Below are 19661 nucleotides of genomic sequence, written 5' to 3'. Positions count from 1 at the left end.
ACAACTTTCCGTCTAATGTGCTGACAATGAAAATTGGTTTGATCCCATTATATTATAAAATTGGACAGACATTAATATACATGAATCAAGGCTGAAAATGTAAGAAGGTGAAAGAGAAAAATAGTTACAAAACAACTACATATCTAGCTTGTTTCAGGAAGGAGTAAAATATCCTTGATTATAAAGACCAACTTATTATAAGATATAAAACAAAATAATACCCAAACAACTGAAATGAAAAATTAACCTCTACAAGAAAGCTTATCAGAAATCTTTATCTTAAATTATTAAGGAAAAAAAAGAATAGATCCTGTATTTAATGCACTCATTAAATAAATTTTTTGTTATTAAATTGGTATAAAGATTTGATTTCATAACCCACCATTTCTAATTCCCCCACCCCAAATACATTTGCACAATGATGTTATATTTTTCTTGCAGAGATAACATAAATTCCTTCCAAGTAAAAGCCAGGGAGGTCAAATTATCATAAATACTATCATTCAGACTTCCTTAAGAAAACAAAACGTCTGTTACTTGTATCAATTCTTTGAAGTTATGCAACACAAATATTTTGAAATTAGAAAGCCTTATGTAAAGCAGCATGTTATTGAAATAAAAGGGAAAAAACAGATTGCACATCAGAACTTATTTTGTTTAACAGAGAGACACCCCAATAATTGAGGCTTTGTTGCATATTTAAAAAAAAAATTTAAACTATAAGCATTAGGGACAATTCAATAAACAAAAATTTATAACTCATCAAAATTTCCAATACAATGAATACGAAAATGAATGTCTTTTCTAATCACAGATAGATTTTACTTTGAATTTTCAATCTATTTAAGATAAATACTCTCCTGCAGATTATGATAGTGTGAGATTTTAATCATCTGAATAAAAATACATAATTTTTTTTCATCATACATCACTATGATAAAACTGCTTAATAAATTTAAACTTAACTAGGTTAACCGGGCGTCTTCAGTACAACAAACCAAAATTAAATAATAATGCTAAGCACCAGGCGCAGTCAGATTACATAAATTGAACTTTCAAAACATGTGCATACAGCATTAAAATGGCAAATAAAGATAACTGAAAATTAAAAATATATATATATTGTTTTATAATTGTGCCAAGATTAGGAAAAAATCCCCATTAAACTTGAACTAGGAAAACAAGCTTATAAGAACACAAAGGCTTTGGGTATGAGTAAAAGGAAAAATGTTTTATTCATATGAAAGCTGCGTAACTATACAAGAAAATACACATCAGTGCTGTTTTTAGAAAATACAATAGATTAAAAAAATAACTTTAACCATGTTGTTTCACGTTACAAAAATTTAAATAAAGAGAAATTTTGCACAGTCTAATAGCGATCCTTTAAGAGATTTGGCTAGTATTACCATCAAATCTAAAAATAAACAAAAAAGTAATTAAATTATCTCTTAAAAGAAATAATGTAAAAATATAACTCCATATCAATGCCAAGGTGTGAGGGCGAAGTTATTGAAGAACTCGCTACTTCCATTGGTAGCAATGAAGTAAAATATTAATAAATACATCTAGCATTTTGATAAACTCAGCAACTATTACTATTTTCAATGTATACAGAATATATTTTTACATCAACATAAGACTGCTAAAGAATCTTGTAAACAAATATAAAGACAGAAATGAAGTATAAACATTTACCTCAGCAAACAGAAATCATTAACAGATCAAGTTATGCCACTTTAATGCACAAAAACTAATAAAAGAGGCACAGATTCATTACAACACACACAAAATTAATATTTTTTAACATTTAACAGAAAATAACACGTATTATGCAAATCTTGGTAACTGTTATATTAAAATAAAATAAATTTTAAAACAACTGTGCAAGTAAACAAGTTGTTTAAATCAGTTGAATCTTTATACTTTACAAATACATAGTTTAATCTATACAGTTTATATTACACTATTATTCATCACACAGAATTATGTAAGTATTACTTTAATAATGGTAAAGTATTAAAACATACTTTATTATCAAGTTACATGAAAAATAATTGAAGGCATAGATAAATACACACAAAATAAATATATGAATGAAACAATTATAAAGCAGAACTTATGAATATCTAAAAAAAAAAATATGTACTATGCCTATACTAAAGAGATATTGAAATTGGGATAAATTTCTTATGAGGAACATAAAATGAAACAAATTGTACTAAGAAAAAGAGGTTAAATTCCACAACAACTCATAAATTCCGCTAAAATTTAAAGAAAAGGCCAAAAGCATCCCAGCAGATAGAATTATCAGAAGAATTTAAAAAATGCGAAGTATTTTTAAAATAATGCAATAAATCATGCACAATTACAAATTTTACCTAAATAGTTTAGCAATAAATAAGTTTGAAATTGTACAAAAATTTCCCATTTCCACTATATAATTAAAACAAAGCAATTAAGTACTAAATCACATTTTTTTAACATTAAATTCCACAGAAAGGTGTAAACATATTGCTATTGTATACAAAGCTTAGACTATTTGAGAAATTTCCCACAAGTTAAGAGTATTTAATGCAATGCGGAAATTACAAAGTTAGAAAAAAACCAAAATGACCATGATTACAGTTATAGTTAAACAAACAGTTCTATTTTAAGAAAGGCATATCACAGAAACATAGGATAGAACTATGGAATAACAACTATCCAAATAATTTCTTTAAAAATAAACACTTGACCCTTGCTCATGTCTTCATGGCTTTAATAAGAGCGAAAGTGTCCAAAACACATATGCCATGTGAGAAAAATCTGTAAGAGGAATAATAAGTTAGAAACAATAAAACTTAGTTTCATTATCTTTACAAAAATACGAAATAGACTAGTAAAAGCTGGTTGTTAAATTTGAAACTATTTCTGTACTTTAAATAGCATTCTACATACAAGCATTAATTAATCAACAGTATAAAAATTTAGTAAAACTAATTGATCCTGCTGAATGATCAAGAGTTCTAACATAATATTTGAACAGCAGCTGTTTTAACAAAAATTTTCGAAGAATTTCAGAAAATTTTATTAAACTTTAAACATATACCACAAAATTTGAAAGTCAGATAAAAAATTTAAAAAAAAAAAAACTTACTTGTAAAAAATTAAAACAATCAAACTTCAAGAGTGACAATCTTTTAGGCCATTGTTGTTTCATGATTTTGTGTTTCAGGGGGTTTCATGACATCTGGCAATTCAGGTGGGCTTGACAATGGTGTGATCTCTAAGCTTTCAAATCCCAAAGTTTCTAAAGAAAAATAGTACGTAGTTTAAATTACAAAAATGAATTTGTACAGGAATTTATGATAACAGAAATCATAACACCAGATTTCATGACGCCTACGAAATATACTACACAACCCTATGGCAGAATGTTTTGGGGCTTTCCGCAACAAACTGCCCTAGCATTAATATTTTTCTTCAAGATTTCTTTAATTATAACAATTACTAATTTAAAGTAACAGAAACGTTGTGTTTACAAAAGTAAAGTATTGAATAAAATTTTTTAACAGAAAAAGTTATATTTTTTAAATTCCAATATTATAGACGCTTTCTCGCATTTGTAGGAGGAAAAATACACTAATTACTTCTATTTTTGAATTTTGTAAATTATAAAAATTAAAAATCGTAAAATCCATGAAGTTACTACAAAATAAAGATCGACAATGAAATCACGCGAATATGACTTTTGTAAAAAGGGATACTCAAATAAGTGTGTGTGAAACATGTTCTTTAAAGGGGGGGGGGGGGGGGAAACGAAAGAAAGATCATTTTTAAAGTGAACTATCTTCTAAACTTTTGCGTTTTCTCAATTTTTTATTATTTTATATTATTAATTTGAAATTCTAGCTGAAGCCAGTTATTACGGACTTTTTTTAAAATCCCAAATGAGAATAAAAAAGGCAATTTTTATTTGCAAGAAAGACATCACTGAAAAAAAAATTTGCAGAAAAAAACATTTTTTCAAAAATTATGCTGAAAGGAAAATCAAAATTTCCCCCTTCCCAAACAAAAAATCTTTCTATAAAAACTTTGTAACATTCTGTGACAACAACGCTGTGCAACGAGGCTACACAAGTTGTATGTTACAAAGACATTTATTTTGTGTTGTTGTGATAAAAATATAACAAACCATTTATAAAATGAACTTTTGTATTTACTATATCAATGTAGAATAAAGGTTTCTGCAATGAATGATACTTATATATCATATTCCAAAATCTGTTTTATGCAAATGAAACACAGCTAAGTATTAAAACTAGCAATTGCAATTGAACTACCAATTGAAGTTGCACTAAAAAAAAAAAAAAAAAAACTATATTGAGGGGAAAAAAAACATTATATTGCACTATTCAAAATAAATGACATTCAAGATCATCATTCCATAGAGAATGTTTAAAAAGTGTTAAAATCTCACAACATTTTGAAAACATTAACATACTCATTTCATCATGTTACCATATTGTATCAATAATAATAGTAAGGATTTTAAAGACCAATTGAGAATGCACCCAATGAAGGTCGGTGCAGAAAAAAAAAAAAAAAAAAGAAAAAAAAAAAGATTTTTCTAAAATTCTCTACTCTACCTTAACATGGCAAATTAAGTTATTGCAAATGGAATAGTGAAATTTCGCAATTTCACAGAGTGTCAAATCCCCAGACAATTCCTGGTTTTGGGACAAAACTAAGTTTTCCTGACTTTTCCGAATCTAGCTTTCCCCGGCAATTGCCAGTTTTTCTGAAATTTTATCGTATTTGAGAAATAGACATAAGTGTACGAAGAATTATCTGTCGACACTAGAACGTTAAATTTATTGTCTTTCTCTATGAAAAAGTAGATAAAAAAAGGCAGTAGATCTTGTACTACACACTACTGAATCAGAATTTATGCTTGCCTTACTAAGATGTAGAATATTCAATGGTAAACATGATTTTTATAATTAATTAAAAAGCTCAATACTCTTAAAAATACAAAACCGACATAGGTAATAATTTACAATCAGAGTCCCTTTTATATAACATTCTTCGATAATAAATGTGACAAAAGAGTAACAAAATATTTATTAACATGACCAGATGAATGACACATGTTAACAGTTTTTGGAATTGTAAAATAATTACTGATCTATAAGCAACTACTACTGTTTCTCTTGTGTGCATTTCAGGAAATTAGAGTAATTACAAAACAAAAATGAAAATATATTTCATTTCTTTAATTAAACTGTTCAAAAGTTATTACATTTTGTACACGCTTTCAATTTCTCAAAAGAATAGGGAGACAGTAAGCGTATTTAATAAAGTTACAGATTTAGGCGAAATTAAGTTAAATTACCCTAAAAGAAATTGTACCACAACTGAACTTTTTTGTTCTGCAGAGAAAAATGTTCTTTGCAGCCTGGAAGTCAGGGCTCCCGTCCTCGGCGGTCAAAAATTCCCAGCGAACAACGAATTTCTCGAATCCGACGTCCGCACGGACGGCCATTTTCCCGTTAATGTTGGTGATACATTTTCAATTTTTGTTATCTTACAAGAGTCTAGCACCTCACTTCTAAAATGACCCACTAATCTAGAAATACAGCAACATACTGCGTATGGTGGAATTGATGTTTTCTCTGTCTGGGAGTACTGTAGCAGTTAATAGGGACTTTTCAGCAATGAACTTACAAAAAAAAAAACATTACATACTGGTCTTAAACAAGAAGCGTTAAACGCAATTATGAACATCTACCTAAATGCAAAACCCCTTTCAGATTTCTGTGCAGAAACCCCCGTAAATCATTGGCTTGCTTGTGGAACTGGCAAACGTCATATTTGATTCATTTAAAAAAACGCAGTACCCTCGGATAAATTGACATTCCAGATAACTTGACTTAAGTCATTTAAATTATTTCATAAAATAAATAGTAAGTTACTATTAGTAACCCAGTATTTCTCTTATAACTGTATAATGTAATCATATTATTTGTAATCCTAGTAACTACTAATTCATTGTGCAATTTATATAAATATTTGTAATAAATAGGAGAAAATTATGTTTTTATTTATTTAGAAGATACGGGTTAGTTTCAAATGAGGACGGGTAAAATTTCTGAGTTTTTTCGAGCCCTGCTGGAAGTTATATTTTATTTGACTAAAGTCTTCTATAATGCTTTTAGCAATTTTAGTGCTCGGAACAGTAAATCTACTGAAATTAAATCTTAATGTATTTTCAATATAATATGAACAGAATCATACAAGATAATCTAAACAAATACTTACCACTATCTTTATAAGCCAAACCAACTTGAGCTGGAGCTTGGGCTTTAGCGGTGGTACAATTTAAGCCATAGTCCCCTAACATTTTACTCGGATCCATGATCTACAATAATTAGTGTGAAACTTATGTCAGATTGTCATAATAATTCACATATAAGCATTAGAATACGGTAAATTATAATGCAAATGCCATAACTGCTAGCTAAGTATTTTTTATAAAATATCATTTTTTTTCTTCAAATTTTTATTTAAAGAGGTATTATAAAATTCATATCTTGCTCTAATATTTTTCAGATTTATAAATCTACTTTAAAATAATTTTGACCAGCACACCAATGAAAATAAATTAATTATATATATATATATAACTTTAAACACTCACGAAATAAAAAGTAAATTTCAGCTTATAATAGTCATTCGTCATTTTTTAAGGTACCACTCAGAAAAATTAATGCGTATGCAACGCCTAAAATATCATTTTACAATGGGCCAGTTCTCTGCAGAGTTCGCCAAGTGGACCCACCTTGAAAAAACTGGCCTAGGTTTTATTGGGTGGGCCCACCGTGAAAAAACCCACCTGATAAGTGAGCTTAAAAAATAAAAAAAAAATGCTTTCTTTAAAACTTATTGTTGCACATCAAATTTTATATAATTCATTGTACTTCATGAATTTGTCAAATAGAGTTGCAGGATTTATATGATTAAGTTTTTAATATTTTTAAAGTAAAAGAAACTCGAATCTATAATTTTATGGAAGATACTATTGAAAACTTTAAGCGGTTTTTTTCAAAAGGTAATATTTTAATGAAATAGAAATTTAAATAATATAGTCTGAAAAGATACATTTTTCAAATATAGTTGCATGCTTTATATACTAATAAACAGATTATTATTATTAATTTGTATGTTTAAAAAAATTGAAAAGAAATATTTTTTTTTTAACTAAGTGATACATTAAAAATTTAAACAGTTTTATTTTCTGGCTTTAAAAAAATTAACTTAAACTTTTTATAAGAGAACATTTTAAAATTATTTATCTAAAAATGAAATCATTTTCCTACTGTTAATTATATTGAAAAAAATGGAGAAGTGACTGATACTCTTTATAATTATAAACATAATTTTGATTTTGCTTCCTATTAATCTTTTTATAAAAACATGGAAGACCATTAAATATTTATTTCAGTTTTTTATTGAAGTTAGAAGTCAGATTAAATTTTAGTTTTTACTGATTATAATTTTATATTGGATAATATATATATGTTTAATAAATATAGTAAATAAATGCGTGTGAAAACAAAAATATTAACAAACTTGTTCCTTTTATATTACTGCATTTATATTTTATAATGTTTGGGTTAAAAATTATGAAACGTTATGTACTTAAACGATAAAGATTCAAATATGTATTAGTGATAATGCGTTATTTAAACTTAATATAAAATACATATAAAATTAAAATAGCTTTTCGGATTTATTTCCATGTTTAAGCTTATACAACTCTTTTTAATAAATAAAAATATTTACACCATAAAACTTAAAGTTTATGAGCACTAAATGAAAAAACCTGATTTCCCCCGGTTTCTTTCAAATAAAACTTAATTTTCCTCAGGTTTTTTCAATAAAACCCAGTCGAGTTGGGTTTTTTCAAACCCTGGTTCTCTGACCTAAAAGTTTTTTGATATCGAAATATAAATTCTAATAATAAACATTTAGCAATTATTTGTCTTGGTCGTTCTGCATAAAATGCAGCAGACTCAATAAGAATGTTCCGTAAGTTTCCAAAACTCATGAATTATATTTTATTATTTTTTAAGGTGTTAAATCTTTTTATTGCAATTTTTTAATAGAATTTTTTTTAAAATTTATAAAAGAATTACTATTAAATGAAGAATAATGAAGTCAGGTAAAAATTATCAACTTGGCATTTGAAAACTATCAGGTCGCTTGGAAAGACTAATGTCAAATGATTATTTATTTTTCAAAAATCAAAACATTAAACAAGCTGACAATAATGCAGAACTGACCAGTTGACTAATACTCAGCTTTTAAACTAAAGTTATAGGGTGACCTGGGGTAATTCCTGATCAAAAAATGCAAACATCTATTTTGTGAAAAATCTATTCAAGATAGAATTTTAATATTAATTGGAAGTTTGAGGGTTTATGAGATGAGTCCTATGCTACCTTCTTTTGTTTGAAAATCAAATTAGAATTTAAAAGATTTTAAATTTTTCATGATCAGGAATTACCCTTTCTCTTGATCATTTTTGGGGTAATTCCTGATCATTTCTAGGGTAATTACTGATCACCAGTTTTTATATTAAAGGGGATGTTTAAAAATAATTATAATTAACAAATAAGACATCAAGATCAAACAAATAAACCAAAAAGATATGCTTAAGAAGCTAATAAAACGATTTATTTAAAAGCAGGAATAAAGATTAACACTTTAAATATTCCAAAAATCTTTGCATTGTGCCATACATTTTAGGCAAGCTTCCAACACATGCTCATGTTCTGCAGGAATATAAAAAAAAGAGTTCCCACATGGGTAACTTTTGTTGGATTTTTTAACTTTATTAAGTGAGAGTGTAAAATTAAGTTAAGTATATCAACAGCTCTGACAGCAGCTCTCACACTGAAATTTTCATTTTCAATCATTAAAAGAAATTCATTGATTTTGCTTTCTAAAAGCATAGTATCCTTTTTAGGCTTATGATTAAGTTAATTTATAAACTTAACAATTATTCTAAAAATTTACACACATAAATTTAATATAGAAGCAAGGTAAGACAAACCAGAAATGGTACAAATCAGAACACATTTGTCTTGTACAGAGTTAAAAACAAATATTATGATTACAGTTAAAATATATTTCATAGTTGTTCCACTTAATAAATATGAACTGTTATTTAAGAAAAGACAATTAGTTGTTTATTAGCTATTTTTTATACCATTTATAAGAAATGACAATGATCAGGAATTACCCCAGTGATCAATTACCCCATCTGTAGGGGGCAACATTTTGATATAGTTTCCTATAAACAATAATAATGTTTACAGCAGGGTTGGAGTTTTTGCCGGCAAAAAGGGTTTTTTGCCAGGACAGTGGCAAAAACCTGGTAAAATCCGGCAAAAACTAAATTATCTAAATTGCTGATTAAATATTATTGCAAAATACTTGAAACAAAATTAAATCAATCATAAGGAATAATAATTTTGATACATTACATGAAAAAATTATTTTTAACATATTAATATAAAGACAATAATTTTTAAAACATTGAAAGTTTTTGACCTCTTTTCATTTTAGAATCCTTAAATAAATGTTCTTTTACAAATAAATAAAAATTATTATTTGTACAATAATTAACTACACATCTTGATAGATATTTTATGCTCGAAATTATAGTTATATTAATTTAAAATAAGTTCATTTCACTGGAAAAGAGAATAATGGCAAATTTTCCAATCAATAATGTTTTAAACTACTAAAATGATATATTATTAAATTATGATTTAATTATGGAATAATAATGTTGTTAATTTTTTTGTAATTATTTATATTTATAGTACATATTTCAATTTTAGGAATAATTTTGTACCAAAAATGTGTTTTTGTCCTCTCATCTTGGAAAATATAGGTTTTTGCCACTTTTTGCCAATTTGCTTGGCAAAAACCTGTTTTGCCAGGACGGTTTTTACCGGTATTTACCATGGTTTTTTCCATCTGCGGCAAAATCTTGCCAACCCTGGTTTACAGTAGATGTGAAACAATTAAACAAAAGCTTACACTATTTTTATATCAAAGAAAAAGAAAGTAACTCATTTTTATTATTAAGAGAAGGAGGGGGATCTTTGCAGAAATGTGCACATTTTGAAGCCCATCTTTGAAATGGAGAATACAGAAAGCAGTTTAAAAGATACTTATTTGGTTAGATTAAACAAAAAACTATTATTAAGTAAATGTTGTTATACTTTAGTAAAGTGTACAAGCAGTCTTGACCATGTCTCAAATTTAAAAAAAAATTATTTTTTTAAAAATAAAACTTGGGTGATCATTATTTACCCCAGAAACAGAGTGATCGTGAATTACCCCGGGTCACCCTATTTCATAAGCAAACAGGCAGACAATTGCTTTTTGAATTTTATTAAAAGAAAAATTTCTATTAAGGAATATACCTCATCATCTTTGTATAACTCTTGATTTTCAGGAGGGACTTTGGTAATACCTTCAACCATTTTCTTCAGTTCATACACTGTCGTATTTTCTTTAGCATCCAGGAAAATGGTAGTTTTCTTTCGGCGAACCATAAGAAAAACATCCTAAAAATGAAATAATATTTTTAAATTATGTTTCTTTTTTATATATATATATTTTATCTGACTGCAACACTAAAGTTCAAAGAACACAACTGAAGAATTGGGACTTACACTTCTTAATATGAGCTTAAAAATACGACTTCTAAGACTAGCCAGCTACAATTCTGTAGGTACCTAGGACTTTACTGATGATATTGGGAAGAGTTTATTAGGGATGTAATGAACCCTAGCAACAGTTTTACACTGGCCCCAGCAAAGTTGGTCCTATATGAACATGTACCAAGTGACCAATATTGAGATGTCTAAAACTTTTAATATTGACCTATATACGATCAATATACTGTCTTAGTTATATACAAGAGCTAGACTGTTTGTCTCTGACCGTCACTAAGTCTGCGGCAGTCTGGTGCTATGGAAACAAGAAAAGGGCATTTTAGAGAGGGTGGTTTCGATGAAGAGGTCTCCTTTTCTTTCTCCGAAACCAGTTAAAGAGGGACCCCGCATCGTAGACAAACAGTAGGGCCTATATTGGCTGAATAATGAATATAAAATATCGGGTAAATCTGACAACTCAATATAGGGTCAATATTAGTTGCAAAGCAGCGTTGGTGATTTTTTTTTTTTTTTTTTTTTTTTTTTTAACTTTAAAAAATCAGATTTTTTTTTATTCAAATACATTGAAAGAACTTTATAATTTATGATTAAAAAAACTTTATAAATTATTAATCAAAATTAAATTAATATTAAAACAATATTTTAGAAGCTCTAACTTACTAAAATAATTTTTCATTATAGTACATAGCTTTGAATGCATAGCAACCATTTTGAAACAAATGCATAACCTGGGGTCTGTCCAGGTCAAATTTACTAGGAGAGGGGGGCACCTTTCAACAGTTTTTGTTTAAGAATTATTTTCGAAGTTTTATTGCTTTCTAAATCTAAGTTCTAATTTTTATTTACTAAATTGATATTTGAGGTAACCTCTCAATTTTTTCCAAAGGTCTAAACCAAAGACAAAATACCTAATTTAACATATTTAGTGAACCATGTATTTTGTTGAAATCTACCCCTCCTGGGGGGCAGTTTTCAACAAGTGGTGGGGCACATTTCAACAATTGATGAGAACGTAACAAGATCATACATTTTGGAAAATTAACTTTATCCATAAAATAATAATAATGGAAGAACATATTGGATTGATTTAGGTTTTTTCTACATTATTTTGTCCTTAACAAAATCAAAGTTAACGGAGAATGTCATGAAAAATACAGATCGAGCCCGTTACGCAGCTTAAACTTGGTTGAGGCCAGGGTTGGAGTTTTTGCCGGCAAAAAGGGGTTTTTGCCAGGACAGTGGCAAAAACCTGGTAAAAACCGGCAAAAACTGGTAAAAACCGGCAAAAACCAAATTATCTAAATTGCTGATTAAATATTATTACAAAATACTTGAAACAAATTTAAATCAATCATAAGGAATAATAATTTTGATACATTACAAGAAAAAATTATTTTTAACATATTAATAATTAATATAATGGTAATAATTTTTAAAAGATTGAAAGTTTGTGAGAAAAGATTTCTTTTCATTTTAGAATCCTAAAATAAATGTTTTTTTACAAATAAATAAATATTATTATTTGCATAATATTATTATTTATTATAAAAAATTATTATTTGTACAATAATTAACTACACATATTGATAGATATTTTATGTTTTAAATTATAGTTATATTAATTTAAAATAAGTTCATTTCACTGGAAAAAAAAGAATAATCACAAATTTTCCAATCAATAATGTTTTAAACTACTAAAATGATATATTATTACATTATCATTTAATTATGGAATAATAATTTTGTTAATTTTTTTGTAATTATTTATATTTATAGTATATATTTCAATTTTAGGAATAATTTTGTATCAAAAATGTGTGTGAAAATATAGGTTTTTGCCACTTTTTGCCAATTTGCTTGGCAAAAACCTGTTTTTGCCAGAACGGTTTTTACCGGTATTTACCATGGTTTTTTCCACCTGTGGCAAAATCTTGCCAACCCTGGTTGAGGCAGTTTCATTTTAATGTCATTTCTTTCTATACTACTAATATCCTCTTTTTCTGGAAAATAAAGCATTGATTATCATGCTTCCTCGCTCTCCAGAAACTACCTGCCCGACCAGACGAGCTCCTAGCTCGGCAACAACATTTGGAGCTGTTAAAACTCCAGTTTCATCCAAGTTATATATTTGATCCACTGTAAAATGACCAGAAGTAAGAGCTCTCTCATAATTGTTGAAAAATTCTTGAACGTTTTCTTTATTAAAAGCTAGAGCTCTTGCAAATCTGGTGTTTTACGGTTTTCTTAAAGTAAGCTGTGGGTGACGCTTCATAAAACCTTTAACCCAGTCAATTCCAGACGTTTTATTTTTGTCCCAGCTACTTGGAATTTTGGAGTTGAAACTCTTTGCGTTATCATAGGAAAGTTTTCAAACTTGTCTGTACGTTAGACTATAATTGAGAATTGAACATGTAATTATGTATTCACAAAGCAGGGTTTCTTGCTGGACATCAAAAACTTGTTGGCTTGTGTATTTAGAACTGTAGCATTTTGTGTTAGCTGTACATTGTTTGGTTTCACCAACCAAACAATTATTTGACTTTCTTTTTTTTAATTTATAAAATAAGGCTGAAAAGTCTATTCCAAATAAGTCTGCTGCTGCTCTTAAACATGCACCATTTCTGGCAGCTTCTATTGCTTTTTCAATGTTTTCTTCACTAACTTCTGGTTTAGTGTGCTTTTTTTATATGTTCGCAACATTTTTATAAATTGTAAGAAGGTAAAATAACAGGATTGGGAATTTTATGAAATATAATGTTACATTGTAAACTTTTCAATTTTCTTAAAATTAAATTATTTTTATTCTAAATAAAAAATTTTTGAATATTTTTATAAAATTTTAAAATAATTATTTTATTGGCGCTTTTAATAAATTTTTTGTAAATAAATTCTATTTTTAACAACAATGCAACAAACTGAAACTTGATTTTAAGCTTTTAAAAAAATTTCATATAATTGAAATTTTTTTTTTACAAACATGCTTCCTTGAACACATTCACAAGTTTTTCAAAAAATTTAGAATAATGTCTTACAGATAAAGTTTAGTATTTTGAATGTATTAATGGGTTTTTTGCAGACTAATGACTTCAGCAAGATTACTTAACAAAAAAATTATAAGCCAGGGGCACCTTTCAACACTGTTGAAATGTGCCTCCTAAGCTCTGTTGAAATCTGCCCCTGGTACAGACATTCCGTTTAAAGCATCATATTATCAACCACTTTAGAAAAAGACTTTTTACTAATAAATAATACAGTTAGAAGCAGAATTAAATAAACTAGCAGATGAATAAATATCACTTACCTTATTAAAAGATTACTGGTAGATAAACAGTTTTAAAATCAAAACTGTCTTTTTACTTTTGGAATGTTATAACATATTCAGAATAACAAAACGGTGGTAAAAGGAAAGTGCTTAAAACTAAATGTCAACAGTTATGCATAGTTAAAGCTTATTGTCTGGCATATTGGCGAATCATTAAGCAATATTAGAAAGCAGAAATTCTAGTTGTTGAAACAGTGTTTTCACTACAGCGCGAGAACGCGAGAATCTCGCATATTTTTTTCTTTTCTCGCATTAAAAAATGATTGCCGCGAGAAATTCGCGCATTCTATAAATCAATTTCAAAATTCGCGAATTTCTCGCATTTTGGAAAAGGCTTCGAATTATGTCATTTAGAATAAAATCCGTTTCACTTTTCTTCCTGGATCTTCATTATTTTCAACACTTGCCCCGTTATCCAGCTTCCCTATTTACCAGTAGGCATTGTTCAGAACTTTTTCGAACAACAGAACACAACCCCTCCGAACCACGGAACCCTTTCAGAACACATTTCTCTGCAACCACGTGTTTACTGTAGGTATGGTTTTTCATGTAAGACGTTCAAATTTTTTTATGCGCTAATGTAAGATGGACAAATACCTAGTAAAGGCAAAATCTTCAATGATGATGCAGCAAAAATATTCAATGCTTTAAAAAATAGAAGACGTTAAAAATGTATTATAACAAAAAAAATTTTTTTTTTCCAAGTCTATTTGTATTTTTTCAGTTTTTAGAAATCTCACTTAACTTTCTGAAATCTCACCCTGTTTTTGAGAAAGGGTGAGAAATTCTCACCCATTTTTTTTCTATGATGAAAACACTGTTGAAAGGTGCCCCATGTTGAAATGTACCCCTCTCTCCCCTACCGTTCAGCAGTACCTAGACAGGCCCCTGATAACTGAAATTTGAAGACTAAATGAAACAGAGAATTTAATGAATACTTCTGGGGCCTGTCTAGGTTTTTCTGAAAGGTACTTATTTTGCGAAAATTTAGACACAATTTGTGAAAATTAAAAATATTAAAAAATCAACACACAAATATGGATTTATCGCCTCTTACGAGATACAAAAAATAAAATTTTAAGAAAAAGTATTTTGTGAAACTACTGTTATTCCTTAAGTTGAATTTGTGGAGGTACCGCTAAGCGGTAGCAAATTTGGCTTGGGTAGACTCTTTAACTATTAAAACAAATTTTCAATTAGCAAAACATAATTTTTATTTAAAATTATGATTTTTTTTTTCTCTTGATTTTTAATATGACAAAATAAATGTAACAGATTGTGTTTATAAATATAGTCAGCCATCAAAAAATAAATAAATATTTAATCTATATACTTTGATATTAAAATAATAATTTTTAATCCTATATCAAAATAGATAAGCTAAAAAGAATTTTAAAAAAATTATGTACTCATTGGAATGTTTTTTCACAGAATTTCTTTATAGAAAATCTGATAATGTCAAAGACACAGTAAACATATTATGAGAAAAAAAATACCAGTTAATAACTCTAATGCCTAAAATAGACTTTTCAAGGGAAGAATGACACTATATCAGGAAAAAAATATCTGAATTCGTTAGCCTTTTCTATTTTTGGCATATTAGGGTAATTTCTTTTTAATATAACCTCAAGCTTTAGAAATACACATTTCCCCCCAATAAAATATAATGTAGATATTTTAATTAATATTATTTGCATTTTTTTTGTTAAAAAAAATTCTTGTTTAGTAATTACTTTCCACAGCTATGCAAGTTTACATTAAGACAGCATTAAATGTGAACTATAATCTGTACTTTAAATCTCATGAATCAAAAGATTTTTAAAAATGTAATTTCGAATGTGTTGGAATTTAACACACACCAAGAAAGAAAGTAATTTCGTTAACTAAAATCAATTAACGCAGCGATTTATTTAAAATAAATTTTAAAAATAAAAGAAAATAATAAAAGTATCAATAATTTAAAACACTGTTTTGTAACTTTTAAAATCAATATATTTATTAAAAAAATCATTTGATTTAAATCAACAAACCTTGTTGCAAAGAAGCTGTAAAAATACGCGGGTTAATCAAACAATTCTATATAGAGCCAATATCAGAAAATAACCCTTTGAACACTCATTGAGCCAAGATTCCTGAATATTAGTCCAATAAGGGTTCGAGTTATTTTGCTGCTAGGGAATATTGGGTATACAGCCCAGTTGTCAAATATTTGGCCCCATATTTAGCGAAAAAATGTTCCGCAAAGTACTTTTTGGAAAAAGTCTTTTGGGGAAAAATTTTAATAGATTTAATAAAGAATAATTTAAAATGATATTTTTTACAACACATTATTAGAAATAGTTTTTGGACATATTTGTTTCTAAAATTTGATAATTTATGTTCTGAAAGACATAAAAAAGCATAATTTTGAAAAATAGGAACTAGATTACTTTATACTGAACAATCAGTTATGTACAACTCATTATTTATGTATATTCAATCCAGTATTTAGTCATTTTTTCCTTCAAAAATTGAGAACTTTCTTTTTTTTTTTTTGCTTTGCTTTTTTTTCTATTCTAATTATAAAGCAGTATAAATAATGAAACATTTTTTATAGACTATTTTTTTACAGTCACTTTTTACCCTTAAGATAAGACGATAACAGATAACCAAGGTAGAATGCGATTTTCAATGTTAAAGTTACATTTCTGAACTGAGAAATTTTTTTTACTTCCTGTTTCTCTTTCGCTTCTTGTATTAACCCTACATTTTATCCACATTTTCATGACACAGTGTTCTTTAAAGAGCATTCCTAATGAATGCAGGGAATGTTTTGTGTTCAAAGAATAAATCTTTAATAACAAATCTTAATAAATTGCTTGTGCATCACTTAAATAAAATTTTACTAAGTCTCATTAAAATGCCTATAAAATTTAGAAAATCTTATAAGTTTGCAGCGTAAGAATAATCATAGCCTTTATATACGAATAATTACCATATGAGTTTGAGAATAGCAATCATAACCTTGATTCAGAAATTACCATTTCTTGCAAATGTTTAATTCATTTTAACTGAACGAATGCTACAAAATAAGTTAGTGATTAAAGTTCATTGTGTTACTCACGAAAATATTTCCAAGAAAATGTACTTTATTGAAATAAAAAGTTGTAAATAAATATTTAAAATAACCTAATGTAAGCTTGAAAATTCGAACCAAACGGAATTCCGTGAAAGTAACACCGGTCATTAAAATGATTATATAATACGCAAAAATATAACAAATATGAAAATACGTGCCGATTATAAAGATTATCTTGAGTTATATTTAATAAAATCTTAAAAAAATTAGTAATAAACATAAATGTAAAACTTATTATTCATTAACAAAGCAGAAGAATCATGTGTTATGCGCATTAACAAGCAACAAAGCAATGCATTTCTCATTGGAATGCAAATATTTAGGGATACAATAATCTGAATTTTAGCTATAAATAAATATTAAAGATTTTAAAACCATTTACATACCATGATTTCTCTTAATATTAGGAATAACTAATAAATAATAATATATACACCAAATCAACACTGCTAACCACCTTTAGAAAAAGAACGACCGATTGAGTAACTAATGTCGTTGCCAAAAGCAGTGAATAAATTTGCGAATCCAACGGTACAAATGTGGCACTTATGACAGTCTGAATTTGCCCTATTCGTGTCCTCACTATTGTATCCAACGGTCGACCGAATCCATGTCTTCACCCTGCCCCTTTCCCTCTCCTTCTCTACTCAGTTCTATAGAAATGTACTACGATATTTTTCCTTTTCTTAATATTTTTCGCACTTTCGAAGTCACAAATAATTTTGCACCATAATGGCAAAATTATTTGTGACTATAATTGTCACAAATAATTTTTAAACTTTACACGAAGTTTTCTTCTTTTAGAACTATGTTTAAAGTAGTTTTCAATTCCATATTGTTTCCTAACTAAAAGGTTTTCAATCTATTTAAAAATGAAGTGAGAAACTGACGTACTTCCTTATGACTTTCCACAAGCTTACTCTGCACTCAAAATTTCTTAACAAAGAGGTATTAAATACTAATGTTTCAATTTTCAAGGATTGGTGTACATGGCTAAAGCTATTACTCCCAAAGTAAATTTTGAAACAACGTTTGAGGGATATTCTGCAATACAAATTTTATACTGAGGATTTATCAGACTTTGTTAGTATTTTGTTTTTTCTCCTGTCTAATATGTATACTTTCTTATTTCAGTTTAATATGTCTCATGTTCGAAATTATATTACGAAATATAATATAGTGATTGTCAATTAGACTAGAATTTTGGTTTTTGAGCAATTTCCTTGAGATTTTTATACTGAAAAATTAGAATATAAAGCAATTTTCATAAAAATATTACAGCAGGTAGTTTATTTCGTAGTTCATGGGATCGCTGATCTTAAATCAGAGCGTAAACTGATGTAAAAGTAGTGATGTACTCCCGAGAGGTATATAAGGGCCGTGGTAGTACAGTTGTTAGAGAATCGGTCTCCGGTCAGGAGATTCTGCACTTCAATCCTTGATTCAGCCAAGGTCCACCGAGTACATGCATGCTTTTTTCACTCTTTAGGTTCTCTCTTATCAAACGAAAATCGCACTTTCCTAACTTGATTCTTAAGAACCGCAACTAGAAACAACAGAGGTATGTGAAACAGAAATAACTCTAGATTCTCTTGTTTCAGTTTTTCAATTTTAATAGTCTCAAAAAATGTCGGAGCTTATGGTGTATTTCACGGGCTATAATGGATTAGACAATTTATTTAAAAGGACGTTGTACCACAAGAGAAACCCTTCACGATGGCAAATTCTCTTTCACCAATATAATTAAATTAAAATTTAAATTTAAGAGAAAAAAGAGTTCAGGTTAACCTAGAGTAAGGCATGAAATTTCAAAGCTGAAATTTTTTTTTCAAATATCAAAATGCTAAAAAATTATGAAAGGATTATTTTGGATTACTCTATGTGAATGTTCTCCTACAATGATTAACTTATATTTTGATATTTTGAAAACATTTCTCCGACATTTGAAACTCCAGTGTTTTTTCTGGGTTTAACTGAATTCAATTTTCTCTAAACTTTAATGTACCATTGTAGAAGAAATAGAATTAGCAAAGAAAAGTTGCTCCAGTGGTAAGAGTTGGATAGTTGACATTCTTGATTTTATTGAAATTTTCATTAAAAAAAAATGTTCCTTATAGAAAATAGTTTTTTTCTTGATTTTCGAAGAAAATTTTTTTTTCTTTCTTAATCAGAATTGAATATTAGCGTTTTAGGTGTTTTCTGTCTTTGATATTTTATGAAGGACACAACTATCTACGTATGGAAATTCTTTTAGCAGGAAGAGTGACATTGACAGTTATTTTGCCTCCACTACTTCCCCACTATCTGTTAGAACATAAATACTTCGTACAAAAATCATACAAAATAGAATGACGATAGAATTTTTCTTAGATTTTTAAACAAAAAAAATCTATTTGTGCCAGCAGTGAGCTAGAAATGTATATATGTTTCTACCAATACATAGTTACAAGTAGTGCCTAAAAATGCAAGGTATCAGTGGTGT

General features: G+C 27.9%; 1 protein-coding gene across 1 annotated transcript; it reads right to left on the bottom strand.

Moving 5' to 3' along the window:
- Positions 1 to 1210: 1210 nt before the first annotated feature.
- Positions 1211 to 17791, bottom strand: EloB (transcription elongation factor elongin B). Its single transcript, XM_016060102.3, has 5 exons — positions 17566 to 17791; positions 10485 to 10628; positions 6304 to 6403; positions 3140 to 3292; positions 1211 to 2808 (listed from the first exon to the last, which is right to left on the bottom strand). Exons 1-4 carry the CDS (start codon positions 17566 to 17568, stop codon positions 3183 to 3185), a joined length of 357 nt encoding a protein of 118 aa, XP_015915588.1. The 5' UTR covers positions 17569 to 17791; the 3' UTR covers positions 1211 to 2808; positions 3140 to 3182.
- Positions 17792 to 19661: the final 1870 nt, after the last annotated feature.

This window comes from Parasteatoda tepidariorum, chromosome 4 (assembly GCF_982258835.1).
Source record: "Parasteatoda tepidariorum strain Cologne lab strain chromosome 4, Ptep-v5.0, whole genome shotgun sequence".
Classification (NCBI taxonomy): Eukaryota; Metazoa; Arthropoda; class Arachnida; order Araneae; family Theridiidae; genus Parasteatoda; species Parasteatoda tepidariorum.
The sequence above is the reverse complement of the archived record's forward strand: the minus strand, read 5'-3'. Positions and strand labels throughout refer to the sequence as shown.

Coding starts and splice junctions, on each gene's coding strand:
- EloB (XM_016060102.3), bottom strand. Junction 6,404..10,484: donor AGTTATACAAAGATGATGAG/GTATATTCCTTA, acceptor TAATTATTGTAG/ATCATGGATCCGAGTAAAAT. Junction 3,293..6,303: donor TTTGGCTTATAAAGATAGTG/GTAAGTATTTGT, acceptor ATTTTTCTTTAG/AAACTTTGGGATTTGAAAGC.